Source organism: Martes martes (assembly GCF_963455335.1).
Source record: "Martes martes genome assembly, chromosome: 10".
Lineage (NCBI taxonomy): Eukaryota > Metazoa > Chordata > Mammalia > Carnivora > Mustelidae > Martes > Martes martes.
The window spans coordinates 44,042,234-44,059,575 of record NC_137898.1 but is presented as its reverse complement, the minus strand read 5'-3'; the positions used below and the strand labels follow the sequence as shown (position 1 = coordinate 44,059,575).

Below are 17,342 nucleotides of genomic sequence, written 5' to 3'. Positions count from 1 at the left end.
CTGTCTGATTCCTTGCTAGGATCCCACCAGGGGCAGCTGTTTTTACATACTCAATAGCTTATTACATGCTACCTCTAGCACCTCCTGACTGCACGTCTGGTAGGTTCCACTAGTGGTTGACAAAGTACCTATTGGTCTAAGGGTGTGTGGCCATACCTCTTTGAAATCATAAAAGTGATTTTATTTGAAACACTCAATGTTTCCCATTCATAGACATTCGTCATTAATTCAGAGACCCTCCCCAGCTCCTTTATCCCCCGCCTCCAACCCAGCTGCTTCTGGGGTGTGAGGTGGGATGCTGGGAGTCTTGCCCTCTGACATGTCAAGGAACCAGTCATGCCTTTGTCTGCCTTCTTTGGACTAAAGATTGTCCTGAACTGCCTTGCCAAGGTCACCATGGAAACTCAGTCACACACCTTCTGCACCTGTTATAATAGTTTTAAAAAAATGGATGTCTTTCCTTCCTTTTTCACATTAGAGGGAGAATTTTATATCACATGTAGAAGGAAGATGTAGGCCCATTTAGCACAAGCGTGAAGATCAATTTTCAGGGACAAATTTATACAGGAGTCTTGCAAGGCCCAGATTTTAAATTCACATGATTTCAATCTTAAAGTTTAAATGCTTTCCAATTAGGGGCACCTGGGTGGCTCAGTGGGTTAAGCCTCTGCCTTTGGCTCAGGTCATGATCGTAGGGTCCTGGGATCGAGCCCCGCATCGGACTCTCTGCTCAGCAGGGAGCCTGCTTCCCCTTCTCTCTCTGCCTGCTGCTAGACCTACTTGTGACACCTCTCTCTCTCTCTGTCAAATAAATAAATAAAAAAATCTTTAAATGCTTTCCAATTAATTGAGCAGTAACTATTGTCTACATATTGAGGAGTACAGAAATTTGGTTAACGTGGGGTTTCACAAAATTGCATTCTATTGATAACACTGAAGTTTCCACTACGGCTTGCATTATTTGTTTCCATATTTTCCAGCTGATCTTGACTTAAATGCATCCAGCCCTCAGTGGGTCAGAGGGCAGGAAGATGGCTCTCCCATCCAAATAAGCATTCCCGAGGCCAGGGGAGATGAATCATCAAACTAGGCCATAAGTAGAAGGTAGGAATTGAGTGTCTGCTTCTTTCTGAGACTTCTTGGTGCCAGACTTGCATGTACCCACAGGGGCCCCAGGTGAGGATGGGAACATCTGCAGCTCTAAGCGATACCAAATCCTTGGCCTGTATAGGACCTGCCTGAGCTACCCTGCCTGCTTGGAGCCATTCAGCATGGATCTCTTCTGCTTTGTGGCCCTCAGGAAGAGCTACGGAGACATTGACTCCTTTGAAGATGTCCCACTGCCTCTCCCACCTCAGTCCTCCATAGCTTGACCTCCTGTGGCCCCTCACCCAATCTGCATGTGGCAGGTACTGGAGCTTGTGGGTCACTAGGACCACTGTCCTCTTGTCATCTTGGAGTAGCTCAAGGATCCCGGCCTGCATCAGGTGGTCACTCAGATGGACATCCAGAGCTGAGAAGGGGTCATCCTGGGCAGAGGGGAGAAGGTGAGGGCAAGGGGAGGGGGAGGGGAAACAGTGAGAATAAAACCCCTCAGAGTTATACCAGCTCTGGTTCAGGGACTGACACTGGTTAGCTGTATGGCCTTGGACAATGTACTTAACCTCTCTGGGTTTTAGATGTCTCATCTTAAAATGTGGCTGTTGTCAGTTACTGCTCTCAAACAGATTTAATCATAGGCACTTCCTGACTCCTGAACCTTCAATAGCTCCCCATTGTCTTTGAAGTCCAATTTCCTTAACATGATGATCTAGGCCCTCTGCTACCTGCTCTGTTGGTCTGGTCTCACTTATCTGTCCTGTCCAAGCTCCCTGTACTCCAGGTTTCCAGAGAACTTGCCACTCCAAGGTTTTTAACTTACGCTTTTTCCTCTGCCCAAAGTGCCATTTTACCTTTTGTCTGCTTGGTGACTCATCCCTCAGTGCTCAATCCTAGCTCTTCCTGTGTCCTTTCTTGACTTCAATGCCTAGCCTTCCTTCCTCTCAATTCCAGTTGTGATAGTTATCTGTCCACTCCTGTGAGGACCCCAAGAACCGACACTCCTTATGCCTGTGCCAGGTAGAATAAGAGCTTAATACAACTTTGCTGAAATAAACGGCAATATCCACTTTACTTCTTCTAACAAAAGCTCACATGAGACCATGAATAGGTTGGGACTTTGTAAAGGGCTATGTCAGAGGGTAACAAAGATTACAAACCTTAACATTTTGAAGTGTATTTCATGGGGAGCATTTATGTATATTGAGGGCAGGCGGGGGAAACAATAAAACCAGGTTCAGAGACCCGATGTTCCTTCTTCTGACTCCCTACCCAAATGGCCTTCCTCTTCCCTTCTGTCTCACTGACTCCCTCTTCAAGTTCTTCCTCCAGGAAGCTCTCCCTGATTATTCTAGCCCTCACCGTTGTCTCCTTAGACAAGTCTCCTCATAGACTGTGCCACAGTTTGGCTTTCAACTGGGCTGTGGCTCTCAAGTGTGGGTGAGATCTATCTCCCGAGTTAGACTCTACCACTTTGAGGACAAGAGCTGGCTCTCTGAATTCCTCAGTGTCAACCAAAGCACCTAACACAGAACTTGGCATGAAATAGGGCAGATATAGCTAATAAGGGGTTCTCATATTTGACTCTGGAGTGCTGTGTTGAAAAGGATTCTGAGGCCAAGTTAAGTTTCTCAAAGAAACTTAATGTGGGGTTTCACAGAATTGCTTTCATTGATAATGCTGAATTTTCTATTACTACTGCTGTGATCAATTAGCAATGTCTGCTCTGGGCATGGGATGGGAAGCGGCACATACATTCCACGTGTTCTAGCGGGGCTAACTAAGTGTTGACAGTCTGGGGCTGTCCTACAAGGAGGCAGCCTGTAATTACCACACATCTCCCTTCACGGCTGCTGCAGAGTTCAGTGCAAAGTCCACAGAGGGTCATTTGCACTATCCTTGCCTTAGTTTCCCCATCAGTGATTAGCTGATATCTCTGGCAGAAGAGGGAGTTGCTGGGTGGTGGTGGTGGTGGTGTGTGTGTGTGTGTGTGTGTGTGTGTCCAGGCAGTGAGTCAGGGAGGGCCCCAAGGAGGACACCAGCTAAGACACTCACCAAGAAGACAACGTTGGTGTGCTGGTACAGGGCTCGGGCCACACTGATTCGCTGGCGTTGACCACCAGACAGGTTGATGCCCTGTGATCGGAGGAGAGGAAAGGTCACACTCTCAGAGGCCCTCAGGAAAAACTGTCCTGGCCCTCACTTCTTGACTGTGAGCTCTTTGAGAGGGAGGTCTGGCTCTCTCCACCTCTTTGACCCCTCCTCACTGTGAAGAGAGGAGGGACTTATACAAGTTTACTAAATTCATTCCGAAGTGGAAAGCGGGATCCCCACATCTTTGGAGATTCATCATGTAGGGACCATCTGACCGGTGACAACTCAGACACAGGAAGTAGGGATTTAAATTATACAGAAGGACAGTTGTGGGAGAATCCCATACGCCTGAGCTTACGGAGGAGGGGCCCCACTTGGCCAGGGTACATGAAAGAGATGACCCTGGGCCTGTTGTAGTATCCTGTGGGCCCTTAGAATACATGTGAGGCATGAATGAAGGCGATACCAAGTCATCTCCAGCCCACGAAAGCACGAGTTGCAAACCTGTCGAGGATGGCCAGCGGCCCAGGGCTTGAGACCATTCTGACCTCACTGCAGGCAGCTCTTCCACCTTTCCCCTCTCTTATTTTCCAGTCACCTGCTTTCCCTGAGAATCATCTCCAGACATGTTGGGGGTCAGGGGAGCTTGGCCTTGCCTTGCACAAAACCCCATAGAGGCTGCTACTAACCCGTTCCCCAATCTGAGTCTGGTCTCCATGGGGCAGGATGTCGATGTCCGGCTGCAGGGAGCAGGCTTCGATGACCATTTTGTACCTGGAGTGGTTGGGGGGGGTGGGGTAGGGGGGTGGACACAGCTGGTCAGCCTGGCCAGAGTGGGGCCTGACCACATGCACTGGGCCATTAGCTTTGGGGCAGCTGGGCTCAGGGAGAGCCATGGCCTTAATGGCCTTCTGCTTGGGTGCAAGCAAACACCACGTGAGTGTGAAAAGAGCTGAGGGCAGCACCTCACAGAGTCTTGGGGCCAGTTAAATATTTGAAGGATGAAATTGGATAGTAGCAAATATGCCATGTAAGTGATAAGAGGGGGCCCCGGGCCCCTGGGCAGTGGGAGAAGCTGCGGCCAGAGCCCACACTTGGGGCACGGCCAGGGAAAATCACTGCTGGTAGGTTTTGGCAGTAATGATGATGGCTGATCAAATATTTGGCCAGCCTGCTCCTCTCCTACTTCCCTGGGCAGCTTTTAGCTTGGGCAGGTGCCAGCCAGGGTGCATGGAGGCATCAGAGTGTCTGGGTGACAAGTAATTGGGTGTCAGGCAGCCTTGGATTTGAGACCCATTTTTCTCACTTATTGGCTGGGTGGCCCTGGGCAAGTTACCTAACCTTTCTGAGCCTTGGTTTCCTCCTTTGTAAAAAGAGGGTAATCATAGTAGCTGCCTGCTGGGGCGGTTGTGAGCATTAGAGGAAACCACGCATAGAAAGAGTGGCACACTGCTCTTGACACTCAGGAGCTCAGTGGATGGTAACCATTATTATCATGGGAGGGAAAATAGCGCATGAGCTGCAGAGCGGGTGTCGGGAACAATGGGAAGCTGGATCAGCCCTCCCCTTCGCCCCAAGGGAAGGCACTGGGGCTTCCACACAACGCCCTCACACCCCCAGGAGCTAGACCGCCCCGATGCCCAGGCATATCTGAATCATTTCCAGGTGTGCCATATGGAACAGGCTAGAATCCAGATAAGCATCCCGGAGAGCAGGATGGCTGTGTATGGGAGATCGATGGAAGCACAAGCAGCCGGCTGGGGCTCGGGCGCCGGGGAGAGCTGTCCGGGGCTGCCCCTGACCAGTTTCTCCCCTCCCCCCGCCTGTCCTCCTCAGAGAGGCTTTTACCGTTGTTTGTTGAAGGGACTCTCAAAGGTGATGTTCTCTTCCACAGTGGCATTTAGCAGCCATGGTTTCTGAGAAGCATAGGCCACGGGGCCTCTCTTCCTGGAATAAAGCAGGTGGGAGCAGGGGAGGCCTTCTCAGGGGCTTGTACTCAGAGGCAGTTGTCAGGCAGATGGCTTAGACCGGGAAGGTGGTGCACCTGGCAGAAATCTGTGTGGCTTCCAGCAGCCTGGGCTGGGCTTGGTGCTTGGCAGACTAGGGGGAACAGGCTCTCAGCCCTGCCCTGCTCTGCCACCAACCTGTCCCACCCCTGTCACCTATTTTTCCTGAGTCTTCACCCAGAACTGGGAGAAGCCCAAAGTGTGACCAAACCAAGTAATCCCTCAACCCCTAATTTCCTTCTTCCCTGAGAGGCCCTCAAACCACTTGATTTTGACACTAACAGATAATTGTCCAAGTGGAACTTTTTAAAAATAAGCAGAGCCAAGGAAACCACAGTTAGTGTGATCAGGTTTTTGAAGACCAAAAACAAGGGGTGGGGTGGGGGGGATAAAAATGATCTGGTGTGAAGGGAGCAGCTTGAGGCCTCTGAACCATCTGGTGGAGCATGGAGCCCCCCTGGGCCTCTACCCCGCAGCTGGGCTGGGCCCTGGGGGCTGCCTTCAAGAGTTTTGTGGCTCCCTTGGAAGAATCCCTCTGAGGAAGCCTGCCCAGAGGGCGGCTGCCCCCCGTCACAGTACCTGACGTCCGAGTCGGCCACTGGTTCCCGCTCTGGGCTGCAGCAGGAAGAAAAGACGTAACTTCAGGGCTCCCATGCACGCACCAACTTCTCCACAGACACCCAGGCTCCTTCAAACCCAGCGTGAGGGTGCCTTTATAGCCCCTGGGACCAAGGATGCAGCCACCCATGTTGCCTGGAGGGGTGCAGGGTGGGGCTTGGCCGTCCTGGGGGAGCCTCTGTTGCCCGACCCTGTGTAGTCACCCCAGTATGTGTGAGGTGTGTGAGGAGGGCCCCAGCCAAGAAGGAGAGTGGGGGAAAGGCACCAGGGGTGTAAGCATGTGTGTGTGTGTGTGTTTTGAGGGGCGTGGGTAATCCTGTGTCAGGAATATGAAGGCCAACATGTGGCTTCTCCAGACTCTGGCCTCTGCATCAGGGCTCAAATGCACAGACTCATCTCAGACAGACGTGGCTGCCGAAACAGCTGGGGCAGGGAGGGCTGTCTGGAAGGAGCCGGGCCAGGCCTGCAGCTTGTGTGTGGGAACGTTTGGCCCACAGAGCTCTCGCGGTGGCAGCCAGAGGGCCGAGAAGGGCTCGGGCGTGATGGGAAGCCTTGTGTGGCCCTGTCAGCAGCCGGCGGTGGAATGTGGGGGAATCTGCTGGGAGGGGCACAGTCAGCTGCAGCATCCACGCGCCCTGGGCGGCCGGCAACCGCTCTGGTGTCGCCCTTCTACCCCGCTGTTCTCATCCACAGGTCAGACCTGTCACATACTGTCAGCTGGGCTTTTTGGCTCAAGAAGCATGGTCACTGTGGCTACAGAGGCTGGGCCTGTCATCACACCCAGGCACTTGGGGACAAGGTGGGAGAAAGGGCAGAGGAACCACGGAGAAGTGAAACACTCCAGGGTCAGAGCAAAGGCCGGGAGCTTGAGTGTATGTACAAAGTTGAGTCAACGTTCCCAGTCCTGCCTTCATGCTGCCGCCGGGTGTCTGGGATGTTCTTGGGAGCTGTGCAGTTGGGGAGGGTTGTGAGGGTCTCGGAGCCTCATTAATCGATTTTACTTGGACTTTTTCAGGTCCATACACTAAACATAAAGCGGTAAGGCCTCATTTTCTGCCTGGCCTGGGGGATATCCACCTCCTCTCTCACAGCAATGTTTCTCAACTTTTTTTTTTCAGGAGCACTCCCTAGGACCCTTTAGACAAAGCCTTCCCCCCCCCCCCCAATTTTCTTTTCCCTGCCATTTGTTTTCCAACTCAATGGTTTTTAGTTGAGTCACAAGGTCGTGCAAGCATCACTGCCAATTCCACAACATTTTTATCACCTCCCCAAAATAAATTGCACCCATTAGCAGTTACTCCCTTTCTCCCTTCCCACCAGCCCATGGCAAGCAGGTAGCTGCTTTCTGACTATCCACCATGACATTTTAATTAATTAGTTAATTTAAAAATTTTTATTTTTTTAACTAGGCTCCACACCCACCATGGAGCTTGAACTCACGACCTGAGGTCTAGAGTCTTATGCTCTGCCGAATGAGCCAGCCATTTCATTCACCTTGAAATTTTTAAACCGCAGATATATTGTATATGTGTTTCTATATTATATGACCTTTGAAGGCCACAGACTGGAATGTCTAAGTTTGTTTTTTCTCTCCAAGAACCAGACTTTGCCCTTGTTGTGAAAGTATGCCTTATTGTGAGGACTGGGGCCTCTGACATGATGTGGGCTGCAGACCCTGCAGTCCAGACTTAGTACCCCACCCCCACAAGCCCTCCCAGCCCCCCAGCTTCTTCCCTTTGTTGGGACCCACTTCTAACCCAGTTCTGAGGCTGTACCTGGGGTCCTCTCCCGTCTCATCAGGAAAGCTGCTGGGGCACAAAAGGGAAAAACCAAGTTACTCTCACTGCACTGCATTTCTCTCCATCACAAAGGTCTTTGGAGAGCAGCCTATCCCCGCCACCCCCGCCCCTCCCACCCTTCCCCAGTGTCCCCAAGTGGCTTCCTCTTCTCAGTCTCTGTCCTTCCCACAGCACCTAGATGAGCACCCTCCAAATAGCAAGGGCTAAATCCATGCTCCTGGCCCGGGCTCAGAGCACAGCGAGGCGGGCTGGGCATCAAGATGGTTTTCCAGTTGGGAAAACAAAAGCTCAGAGAGGCAAAGTGACTGTCAAGCTCAGAATCAATTTATGTAGTGCTTTCAAGCTGTAGATTGGGACCCAGTAATTGGGTGTGAAGGAAGTGAACTGGAGCTGCTCTTAAAAAAAAAAAAAAAAGTGCATAGCATGTGGTTAAGATGTATATTTTTTGGTGACAATTTTTTCTCGTATCTATCAATGCATGAATGTAATAGACTGTGATGTAAAATGAGTTTCATACTGTGGATTATAGTAAAAAAAATTTGAAAAGTCTGAGTGAGATGACCTGAATTTTGATGTTGACTTTGCCAGTGTTCTCTCTCCTCCCCCAGACCACCTCTCAACCCCCCCAGAAGTAGCCCTCTATCAAGAAAATAGGTGTTTCTGACATGCACATTTGGGGAAAGACAATTGGCTCTGTTTTCATACAGATCTTACTTTAATCACACTAAAACCAGCTAACATTTATATTGAGCTTTTAGAAGCACTGTAATAAACACTGTAATAGTATCATCTTTTGTAAGCTTTAAATAATCACATGAAGGAAGTTGACTTTGACTGTCTCCACTTTACAAAGAAAGAGAGGGTCAGAGAGGTTAAGTAACTTGCCCAAAGCCACACAGCCAGCAAGTAGCAGAGGAAATAGATCTATCTCTCTGACTCTAGAGCTTCATGCTCTTAATGACCATGCTACATTACTTCACTGTGATTGGCCAGGAACACTGGGATGGACAAAACCAGGGACAGAAAAGAGACTGATGAATTCCTTTCTGTCCCTTGCTGAGGAGCAGAGCTGAGAGGAGATCTTGATGAATGTGTAGTCTCACGACACCTCAGATTCTGTTCTCCGATCTTTGGGGTCTCCTTTCATTCTCTCAACCTCAGCTAAGCTTGTATTCTCCAACCACCAGATTGCTTTAATTTCTGGGCAGCTGATAACGTGAGACAGATGAAAAACCAAAGCTTACAAATTCCAACTATGGCCATGGCCCAGATGAGCTTGTCTCTGGAAACTTCCTGTCTTGCCTGCTTTCAGAGTCGCAAAGAGCTGCTTCCAGAGTTGTCTTTTACCTGGAGGAAAGCACATCTGCGGCCTCCCTGAGGACCCCAGCACACAGTGAGCATTCTCAGCCCTAACTCAGTTCGCATCATTGTCTGGGCTGCTCAATTAGCCTTTGTAATGGACTACCTAACTCTCTAATCAGCTCCTGGGTGAGTCTTTCATCCCCAGTGGGATTTTAAGGCAGGAAGAGCATCTTTTCCAGCCACCACCTTACTTAACGCATGAGTGACCCGTAATATAGGGAGGTTATTAACTGACATCTTCGTCATTTGGGAAGAAGGGAGGCATGGAGACGAGCACTCACTGAGGGCTGTCCTCATGCCAGGCACAGTGTGAAGCTGTCATCCACAGGACAACACTCTAAAGAAGTGTTAGTATCCCCATTTTATAGATAGGGAAACTGAGGCTTAGAGTTTGCATGACAAGCCCAATGTTACAGTTAGGATGAAGGGAAGCTGGGGTATGATTCCAGGTACATCTTCGCCTATTTCCAGTGTAGTCCCAGCCTCCCTAGAATAAGCCTCCCCAAGCCTTTGTGTGTAGATGTTTCCATCTGAAAAGTACAAGATGGTATAGGCGGCACGTCCTTTCTCTCATTGATTACTGGGGTCTTAAATGTGATGGGACCATTTCATCCCTCCTCTCTCTGTACCTTTGGAACCAAGCACTGAGCCGAAGGACAATTCCCCCCCAGTTCTCCAACCCCATGGCCTTCCCTCCAATTAGCTAGGAGCTGGGCATGTGTGTGTGTACCAAGTGGCATCGAGGCCCAGAGCCCGCCCTCACAGGGCTCCCTGTCTGGTAGAGCAAATCAGACAGGTACAGAAGTCAAAAAGTTATGAGTTATGAGTCAAAAACCAAGTAGGAATAAGAAAGTATTCTAGAAATTTCGGGGAAAAGGACCCACAAACACTTAGCAAATGCATAGAGAGAAGACTGGAAATGGGTGGTTTTTACCTTCTTTATACTTGTGTAAGTTTTCTAATTTAATGGACATTCTTCTAGAATCAGAGAACAATGTAAATTTAAAAAATAGTTTGGGGGAGAAGAAATAAGAGAGAGTGTGGAAAGACTCCAAGAAGTCAGAGCTGAGATGAACTCTGAAAGTGGGGGAGGACCGAGGGCAGACAGGGAGGGAATTCTAGGTTGGAGGAAGAGGCAGCACAGGACGGCAGGCAGCACAGAGAACTGGAAAAAATATGGGATCTGAAGCACATCTCTGAGGAGTTTCTTGACTCACTGGTATGAAATCTTTGGCAAGTCCCTTCCCTTAGGGGAGCCTCTCTTTCCTTCGGTATAAAATTGGGATAATGGCACAAACCTCAGTGACACTGGGAGAATATGTTATAAACACAGCTCCAAGCTGGTCGGAGGCAAGGTGTGGGGTTGCAGAACTGGGGGATCACCCTTTCGGCTCCATGCTTGGTCCCAAAGATGCATGCGGAGGGGGAATCAAATGGGCCTGCCACTTGCTTAAGACCCCAGCAATCAATAAACAGGGAAGAGGCAGAACAGGTTAGAGAGGAAGTTAGAACCTTTGGGTCCCCATGGTCCCTTTATCCTGCCCTTAACAGGTCTGTAGCTGCCTTGAAATGTTACTTTTTACCCACAGAGCACATTCCAATTAATGTCATTGGGTCCTAACACCAAGTCTCCAAGAGAGGAAAACATTTTTCTCATTGTCCCAATGAGGACACCAAAACTCAGAGAGGTGAAATAACCTGCCCAAGGTCACACAGCAAGCGAGGGGCAGACTCAGGACTACGGCCAAAAACCACTGGGTTCTAAGCCTGGTTCATCACCTCCATGCAGGGCCCCCTGTTTTGTCTGCTTACCACCTCACCACATCTGCCTCCTCCAGGAAACCTGGGGTCACCTGAGCCCTTTACCCTTACTCCCCACAGCCTCCAGAAACTGCAAGGACAGATTGGACCACAGGGCAGATTGGACCATAGTCACAAAAGGAGGCTGTTTCTCACCTCCTGGGGCATCAAGGGTCTTGGGAGGCAGCCTTCCCACCAACCCCCCACAAGGCAACAGCATTCTGAGGGCAGCCCAGGGCAAACAGGCTGCCTGAGTGGGCACAGACAGAATAACAAACGGTTCCTATGTGGATGCCACAGCAGGTGGTGGGAACAGGGGCATCAGGGAGCTCCGGGGAGGCTGATTTACAGTTCCTCCTCAGGAAATGGAACGTTCCCCCCACCCAGTGCTTTCCTCAGGGCCCTGCTTCCTGCTGGCTCCCTGGGGACGTTTAAAATCATTCTGCTGTGGTCATTAATAGCCCTATTCCTCATTTCTAGGGAAAGAATTTCACAGGAGTATATCTGCTAATATTAACTTTTCTTCAAAGCGTTTTCTTCTTAGGTATTAAGGAGAGAGTTCACAGATTCCCAGGTTGATAGTGAGCTGAAGCAGAGAGCTGCGCGCTGGAGGGCACCTGCTAGTAAATGGCATGTTGGGGAGGCATGTGGTTCTCCCTGAGACCTGGAGCCGGTGGCCCATGTGCCGGCTCTGCTCAGGGCCGCTGCCCTCACCAGATGGCCCCTCTGTGCCACCCTGGGGCTCCGTCTGCATGCCTCTGTCCACCCAGGACCCATAAGTTCCCTGGGGTAGGTCTTCTTTGCAGTCTGCACAGAGAAGTTCACAAAATACACCTGTGCTGGGGACTTGGGGGACAACCCTTCAGTCCTGTCCTCAAGGGGCTCCGTGTCATGGGAAAGACACATTAGCAGGTAATCACACCACAGTGCCAGGCATGCACAGACAGGATTCCCACTTTCCAAACGTTGGTGGGGAATTGCGTGGTGGAACTCCGAGTTAGGAGAACAGCACAGACAAAGGCACGCCGGAGGAGAGATAGGTCAAGACACATTTATGATGGTGGTCTCTGGAAGGTCATATATTGTTCCTGGTTTGTTCCTTAGCAAAGGAATTCATTTAGCAAAGGCTCTAGGATACAGAGACAAATAAGATATGGTCTCCTTGCCCAGGGAGCTGACTACCATCTCTCCTGAGAGACAAGCCGGAATGCATTCAAGAGCCACAGGGGAATTCTGTACCTGCCATAGAAATCCATTGTCAAAGAATAATATTTATGATAATATTTATAGGGCACCTGCTACACGCTAGGTTAAGCCTCACATCAGCCCCATGGGAATAAGAGAAGACGGGGCCAGAAAGGTCACGGAATTTCCCAAAGCACAGACCTCAGACCTGAACCCAGGCAGTCTGCCTCCAGAGTTTTTGCTCCTGTCTGCTCAGCCACACTCGTCATTTGTTCTTTGAAAGAATACATGAGCGGCCGTACAAACCAACCCCTCTCCAGAGTATTTGCTGTTCTGTGCCTCCTAATCCCCCAGCTCCCTGCCCTCTGCCCCCTGGAGCTCTTCCTGGCTGCCTGGTCAGCAGGCCTTGGCGGCGGGGTGGACAAAAACATAGGGGCAGCCTGCCATTGCCCCAGCCTCTGGCTGCAGACAGGCAGGCCTGCAGGAGAGGCTGCCAGGTTAAATGCTATTTTGCTCTTGGCTTGCTTTCCAAGTGCAGCCTCCCCCGAGGACCTGGGCACAGTGTCTGAGGTGCGGAGCTTGCCTGCAAGGGGCCCTCGACACACAGCCCCCACACTTCACTCACTCATTGTCCACGACAGGTGGGCTGGAGAGAGCTTGTGCATGTCCCGGATTTTGAGAGGCAAACAGCAGATGAAGGCAACTGAGTCATGTCTGTCCAGACTCCTTCCCCCAGCTGCTGTACATTGTAATGGGCTCCTAACTGCTCTCCCTTTCTGCAGCTCCTCCCTCGCCCCCCACCCCCACCCCACCATGCTTCCTTCATCACCAGTATGATTCCTCTACAGCCTTCAGGCTAAATCTTACTTCCCCGGGCCTAGTCTATAGGGGTGTCAGAGCCAAGTCCAGCCCCCTTCCTGCTGTTTGCCACTGCATCCCATACCTCCGGGGCTCCAGGTTCCAGAATCACGTTCTTCCCTATCAGCACACCTTTGCCATCCTGATACCCCTGCCTGGAACACCTTCCTCTTCTACACTTCCTTGCCTCTTTCATCAGATGAAACCCGCTCCTCCTTCAAGGCTCCAACACCAATCCACATGAGCCTTCTCTCCTTGGCCACAGAGGTCATTGTTGTTGCTCTATGCTCAATTAGGGCCCCGATCTCCTTTCCATTCCCATAAAAGCAGGGGCCATGTCTTAACCATCTTTGCCTTGTTGTTGCTGTGCCAAGGGTCTGGCACACAGTAGATGCTCAATAAACAGGGGGTGAGTGAACACATCAGTGTAGAGACTGGAGTCTGAGTTGCGTGGCAAACAAAGTCTCACAACTTCCTAGGGTGGGCTGCAGGCTCCCCAGAAGTGGCTTGCTTTGCTTGGGAGGGACGCTGCACCGTGGAGGAGGGCAAAATGGATCCTGGAGAAGCGAGAACATTTCAGTACCACCCCCTCCCCCAGACTCAAACCTAGCCAGGAGCTGGGGCCCCGCTGCCTGCTGAGAGCAAGGGTCACGAGGACAGAGCTGTGAGCACCTGGGCGGTGCTTTGGCTCTGAGAACGAGGTAGGGAGGTATCCTGGCCACAGTGGGCGGCTGGTCTTGGGACTGTCTGCCTAACGATTTCTTCACACTGCCCTTGAGCTCCTGCTCTCTCAGCACTCAGTAGAAAGCCCATGTACTTGAGCACCTAGGGACAAATCCCACTTCTGCCATTTAAGAGCTGGGTGGCCTTGGGTCGCTTGCTTTGCCTCAGTTTCCTTATCTGTTAAGTGGGGTTAATGATGTCTACCTCACAGAGTTTGGTGCAGGCAGACTGACTGAGACAATGAAGTAAATAAAGGGCCTTGTCCCGTGCCTGGCACATAACGGCTGCTCAATGTTGGCTGCCCTAGAGAGGTCCCTTGTATCTCCTGGGCTGGGGCAGAGGCTTCCAGAGACAGAGGTGGCAGTAGTCAGACCCTGAGGGTTGGCAATGCTTGGAGAAGAGGTGGGGGGGGCAGGGCTGAACCCCAGCCAAGCATGCCTGCTGCTTCTGCAGAGGACAGAGAGGGCTGATGATGCTGTGAGGACACCCGGGGTTGGAGGCTGGGAGAAGAGATGAAGAAACTGGAGCCAAGGGATCAGGCCAGGGGCAGTGGGGGGGGGGGTTGTCTCATGCTGAGTGGGTCACAATCCCAAGAATCCAGGGACAGCCCCAATCTCCGGGCTCCTTAATCCCATCTTCCCTTAGCAGACACACACCTTCAATCAACAGGGAAAGGCTCCTCCCTTCAGAGCCCTGAGGGACAGTTGGTACAAAGGGTCTCCCCAGTCAGGCCGTGTTGAGAAATCCCCCAAATAAGATGGGGAGTGGAGGCAGAGACCCTTCTGTCCCTGATGGAATTCAGACTCCAGACACTGAAGTCACAGGAAACCCAAAGGGTTTGTCCTCCAGCCCACAGCCCCACTGAGGAGGAAAACTTGCCCTCTGTTGGATGCACCATTCAGGGACATTTTGGAAAAGCAGGGAATGGAGGTGCCTACAGGTCCTCAGACACTGGACCCAAGATCTTTCTCTGTGCTCCATTTTGTACTCAGGCTTATGAAAAACCTGACCTCTTGAATGATAATCTCCCCCCTAGAAATGACTGTAGGGAAAGATTGTCCTCTGCTGGATTGGCTGCAAACTTTATTCCCGAATGCGCTCTACGAACCTGTCAGGTCCCCCCTGCCTTGGGCTGTGGGTGTGGGGGCAGGGGGGCCCGAGCTAGGCCCCACCCAGGCTTCTGTACACCTTTTCCACCCTCCTCATTTCTCTGCCTTTCTTTGCTTTTTAAAAACCTTCTATGTTACATGTATCTTTGATCAACTAGTTTCAAGTGGTTTTTTTGGAAGTACGTGGGTATAAATAATAGATTCATGATTGACTCAACCTGAGGTTCTGGCTCTTTCATTAAGATAGGGATCTTTGTGCGGAAACCCACGTCTTGTCTGTGTTATCTTTGGCTCGCCGAAACACCCACGGGGCGGTTGGCGTTGGTTTTGTGGATAACCAAGCTGGAAACCAGTGTTTGTGCCGCAGTCCCCCCCCCCCCACGGGGAGGCAGTTCAAGTTCCAGCTCAGCCACTTATTAGCTGAGTGAATTCGGGCAAAGAGTTTAACCCTCATGGATAAAACGAGAACTGCTGACAGTCCTTACCTTGCTGGATGTCATAAGGATTAAGTGAAATAATGCATGCAGAGGACTTAGCAAAGCACTTGGCACACAGTAAGGGTTTAGTAAGTACTAATGATGATGATGAGAATAACAACGAACAGCACTGGTGGAGTACCCGATAAGTGCATGATGTGCCTTCCCCCGAGGACAGTTGAAAGAAAGGCTGCCCTCTTGCTCATTGTCTGCTCTCCCCACTAACTGAGCCCAGAGGATGCATTTAGTACCTGTTCCAGAAGACAGCCCCTGAGATCTTCTGCATCTCCCCTAGGGTGGCTAGGAGGAGCGAGGACTTGCCGCAGCCCACCTGCCCCACGATCATGGTCAGCTGGCCTGCAGGAAGGGCAGGCAGCAGATGGGACTGGAGCAGGAGGGAGTCCGAACAATTACCACCCAGACAGACAAGCAGATACACCCAATCCTGGGACCCCCGTTTGCTCTCCTCCTACCTAAAATCCCCCTTTGAGCCCTTCTTTCTGGAGACCTCCCAGGTCCTTCCTCTACCAGTGATCCCCTGCTCCTTCCTAAGCACCTGCTTCTTCTTTCTGGTGCTCCCCAGAGCAAGCCCAGCTCCTCCTGGTCCCAACAGAGGCCACTCTGGCTCCCATCTCCATCCCACCTCCATGCTTTGCTCATGCTACTGCCTCTGCCAGGATGCCCACCATGCCTCATGACCCACCAGGGATGCCAGGGATCCTGCTCATTCCCAGAAAGCCCAGCCCTTCCATAGCGCCTTCCCTGGCTCCTCGGGGCTGCTCTTCTTTTTGTGAAACACCCGGATGTCTGCCCCAGGTGGTTGGACATCAAGGCCCTGCTGTCTAGTCCTGTCCTTGCTGCTGCACTCCCACCAGCACGTGGACTTCTGGAGGACTCGGCCCACCGCTCTCTGGTGTTCATACCCCAGAGTACCCACCAAGAGTGAGCACTGAGCAGGTACTCAATACATGCCGGTGTTTCTTTTTCTCCCCACGTCATTCAGTAGACACGGGGAGGGGACCCTTCCACTATGCCTCTGAGGGGACACCCTCAGACCATGTTGGAGAGGCGAGCTGGGCCATACCTCGGGGGATGCGGATGGTGATGTTGGACAGCGTGGGGATTCCATCAGGGGTCCACGTGAAGAAGCCTCCGATGATCTTTATTGGTGGTACCCCACCGCCCGAAAGAAAACAGAAGGGCAGCTGGGCTCTCAGTGTGAATGGTCTCTTGCCTCCCCCCTCCCAACGAAAGCCAAAAAACACTGATTTCAGGCCCTGGATCACTTCTAGGGCAGGGGAGAGAGAGAGAATGGCCTCCTCATGCTGACCCCTGCCCGAGGCACCGTCTCCAAGAGGAGAGTTACGCGTTCCCCCATTCAACAGAGAAGGAAGAGTTGTCCCTGGTTTTGGGACCTCTGTGAACCCTCCCAGCAGGCAGGGTGACCTCCAGGGCAGAGGACTCATCACATAGGTCTCTGATGCTGAGTTCCCTCCTGGAGATGGTGCTGGGGGGCCAGGCATGGGGGTGCAGGGTCCAGGACTCACCTGGACACACCAGTTGTCAGCATCGCCATCTGCACTGGGGGTCAGCCTCTGCAGTGGGGCTGTGAAGTTCTGACAGTCCTCCCGGGCCGGATGCTTACGGTTCACAACCTTAAGGGGCTGGGAATGGTCAGGAGGAGGTAAGAGCCTATACGTCTGGGAGATGTGCAGGGAAGGGAGTCCCTGTTCCAATGAGGAAAGGCAGAAATAGGACATGGCAGGGCACAAGGTACAGGCACTAGAGAAAAACATTGAGAGTGACTGGGGCAGGGGGTGGGGGAAGGCAGGCACTCACCACTGCCTGGTACTTGCTGGCTTGGCCCTGGGGTGCAGGCTCGCGGGGAGCACACTGCTCCTCACGGATCTCTGCACTGGACAGGAATTCACTCAGCTTTTGCACACTGCAGAGGAAGCACATAGACACCCCTCACCCTTGCCAGGGGCAGAGGGGAGGGGAGAGGGAGGAGGGCACGGCCTGAGAGAGGAGCTCTGAGAAAGTTCCAGGTCCTGCGGCCCTGTCCCTGCAAAGCCCATACTGGAGGGGGCCAGACGAGTGGACATCTGTGGTGGGCAGTCGGTATTACCTGGATTTGTTAGTGTTGACCAGTATGTGGGACTGGGTTAGGGTCTGGGTTAGGGTGAGCTTGGTTGGTTTCAACGTTAGTTAAAT

General features: G+C 51.8%; 1 protein-coding gene across 1 annotated transcript in view; it reads right to left on the bottom strand.

The window, feature by feature from the left end:
- The window catches only part of ABCC8 (ATP binding cassette subfamily C member 8), a 73,226-nt gene that overhangs the window by 14,944 nt on the left and 40,940 nt on the right, over positions 1 to 17,342 (bottom strand). The window contains exons 13-22 of the mRNA XM_080815601.1: positions 16,968 to 17,073; positions 16,676 to 16,792; positions 16,213 to 16,288; positions 15,380 to 15,485; positions 7,592 to 7,624; positions 5,778 to 5,813; positions 5,041 to 5,139; positions 3,882 to 3,966; positions 3,154 to 3,234; positions 1,392 to 1,529 (exon numbers count right to left, since the gene is read on the bottom strand). Of these exons, the coding sequence (XP_080671727.1) occupies positions 1,392 to 1,529; positions 3,154 to 3,234; positions 3,882 to 3,966; positions 5,041 to 5,139; positions 5,778 to 5,813; positions 7,592 to 7,624; positions 15,380 to 15,485; positions 16,213 to 16,288; positions 16,676 to 16,792; positions 16,968 to 17,073 (877 nt within the window). The remainder of the gene's footprint in view (positions 1 to 1,391; positions 1,530 to 3,153; positions 3,235 to 3,881; positions 3,967 to 5,040; positions 5,140 to 5,777; positions 5,814 to 7,591; positions 7,625 to 15,379; positions 15,486 to 16,212; positions 16,289 to 16,675; positions 16,793 to 16,967; positions 17,074 to 17,342) is intronic.